The sequence below is a fragment of the Fukomys damarensis genome, unplaced genomic scaffold (assembly GCF_012274545.1).
Source record: "Fukomys damarensis isolate Sample0158 unplaced genomic scaffold, DMR_v1.0_HiC HiC_scaffold_4, whole genome shotgun sequence".
NCBI classification, from domain to species: domain Eukaryota; kingdom Metazoa; phylum Chordata; class Mammalia; order Rodentia; family Bathyergidae; genus Fukomys; species Fukomys damarensis.
In genome coordinates this window covers 49,775,506-49,777,123 of record NW_022900916.1, presented here as the reverse complement: position 1 = coordinate 49,777,123, position 1,618 = coordinate 49,775,506, and the positions used below count along the sequence as shown (strand labels likewise).

Genomic DNA, 1,618 nt, shown 5'->3' with positions numbered 1-1,618 from the left:
CCGGTTCTAGCCGCAGGCGGGCTGCGGTGAATTAATTGGACGGCGGAAGTTCGACGGTGCAGGGTGGCTGTGGCGCCTAAGGCAGAGCTCAGAAGCCGCAGGCCAGGGAGCCTGGGCGTGGTCCCCCGCGGGAGGAAGGAGGAAGGAGTTCCCCCGGCGCACAGGCATGGACCTGGAAGCCAAGGTGAAAAAGGTGAGAGGCGCTTGCGGCCGATGGCGCTCACTTCACCTGCACGGGTGGCACCTCCCGATCGTCACCTGCCGTGGGGCGCGCAACCCGCCCTGCTCGGGGAACCCGGAGCTGGCACCCCCTTCCGGGCAGCAGAGGTGCGGGGCCCACTCCCTCCCCGGAACGCCGCTCTCAGACCCACCACGCCCAGCCTTTGAAGGTGTTTGAAACTTTCCTGAAAATGTTTCCGCTGCGCCTCTGCCTCCCCAAAAGAAAATTTTGGTCGAGGTTAGGGCGAGTTGGGGCGAGACCGTGCCACCTCTTCCTGTCTCAGGAAATTTACTCGATCGAGACGCAGTGTTTTAGGGGCGCCGGGGTGGATTTGACACTTCTGACCGCCCTGCAGGTCGGCCGCCCCAGGCGCTCTCCGGGGAGCGCTGACTGATGCGCTTCCTTCGCTCCCGCTCTTGCTGATAACTGGAAAGTGATGATTTTCCGTGTGAGTGTTCACTCGTTAGCGGATCGCCAGAGCACTGCTCGCTCGGTTTCCTTCTTTGGCAGCCGGTCACAATCAGCGATTGTCACTCGTGCTGAGAGAACCAGGAACACTTCCAGCCAGACTTCCCAGGCAGCTGGAACCTTGCCCCTACCTGAGCCTCCTCGGGGTGTGGGGGCCTCGGGTCCCCTGGGAGAGAAGGGTGGCAACCACAGTGTGACTCAGAAAGAATGCTGATGTCACTTTCAGGGTAGCGCTCAGTGTGAAAGTTCCTGTTCCAGGGAATTTATCTTATTTACTTTACAATACATTTAAACTGGCTGTCTCTTAAGTAGGGAAGGAAGTTGTGCAGTGAGAAAGGGAAAAGTAGAGAAAATTCAGTTTTCTTCTCTAGCTCACATATGGTTGCCAGTATGATTATTATTTCATCTTCCAGAAGACAAAAGTATCTGATCTTGAACATTAATTCCGTCTTTGCTGAGAATTGGATCTTTGAAACTATGCAAATAGTTGAAACTCTTAACAAATACAAAATATTGGATTAAGGGAGCTGTGAACCAGTAAAACTTGCAATGAGAAAAACAGTTCCTTGGTCTCTTATGACCAAACTTAGCTCTCAGAAAGGACTCCAGTATAAAAAAATGTAAATTCTAAAAATAGGGTAATTATTCTCTTTCTATTTGATTATCTTTTTAAAAAGCCTTTCAGATAATACTGACTCTGGTTAATCTTGTTTGTTATGTTCATGAACACTATTACTTTGTTTTCATGTATGTAAGCGCTACATTCAGTACTTGGCTAAAATTTCTTGGGTCATGTCCTTGACTATAAATATTGATTCAAAAATGGCTTTTTAGGGCTGGGGATTTAGCTCAGCGGTTCAGTGGCCTGCTTCACAAGCGCAAGGACCCGAGTTCGATCCCCGTTACCACAAAAAAAAAAAAAAAAAAAAA

At 50.2% G+C, this 1,618-nt stretch overlaps 1 protein-coding gene across 2 annotated transcripts in view; it reads left to right on the top strand.

Moving 5' to 3' along the window:
* The first annotated feature begins 6 nt into the window (after positions 1 to 6).
* The window catches only part of Tes (testin LIM domain protein), a 42,896-nt gene continuing 41,284 nt past the window's right edge, over positions 7 to 1,618 (top strand). For both annotated transcript variants that reach the window (XM_010621875.2, XM_010621876.2), the window contains exon 1: positions 7 to 193. In XM_010621875.2, the coding sequence (XP_010620177.1) occupies positions 167 to 193 (27 nt within the window). In that variant the 5' untranslated portion in view covers positions 7 to 166. The remainder of the gene's footprint in view (positions 194 to 1,618) is intronic.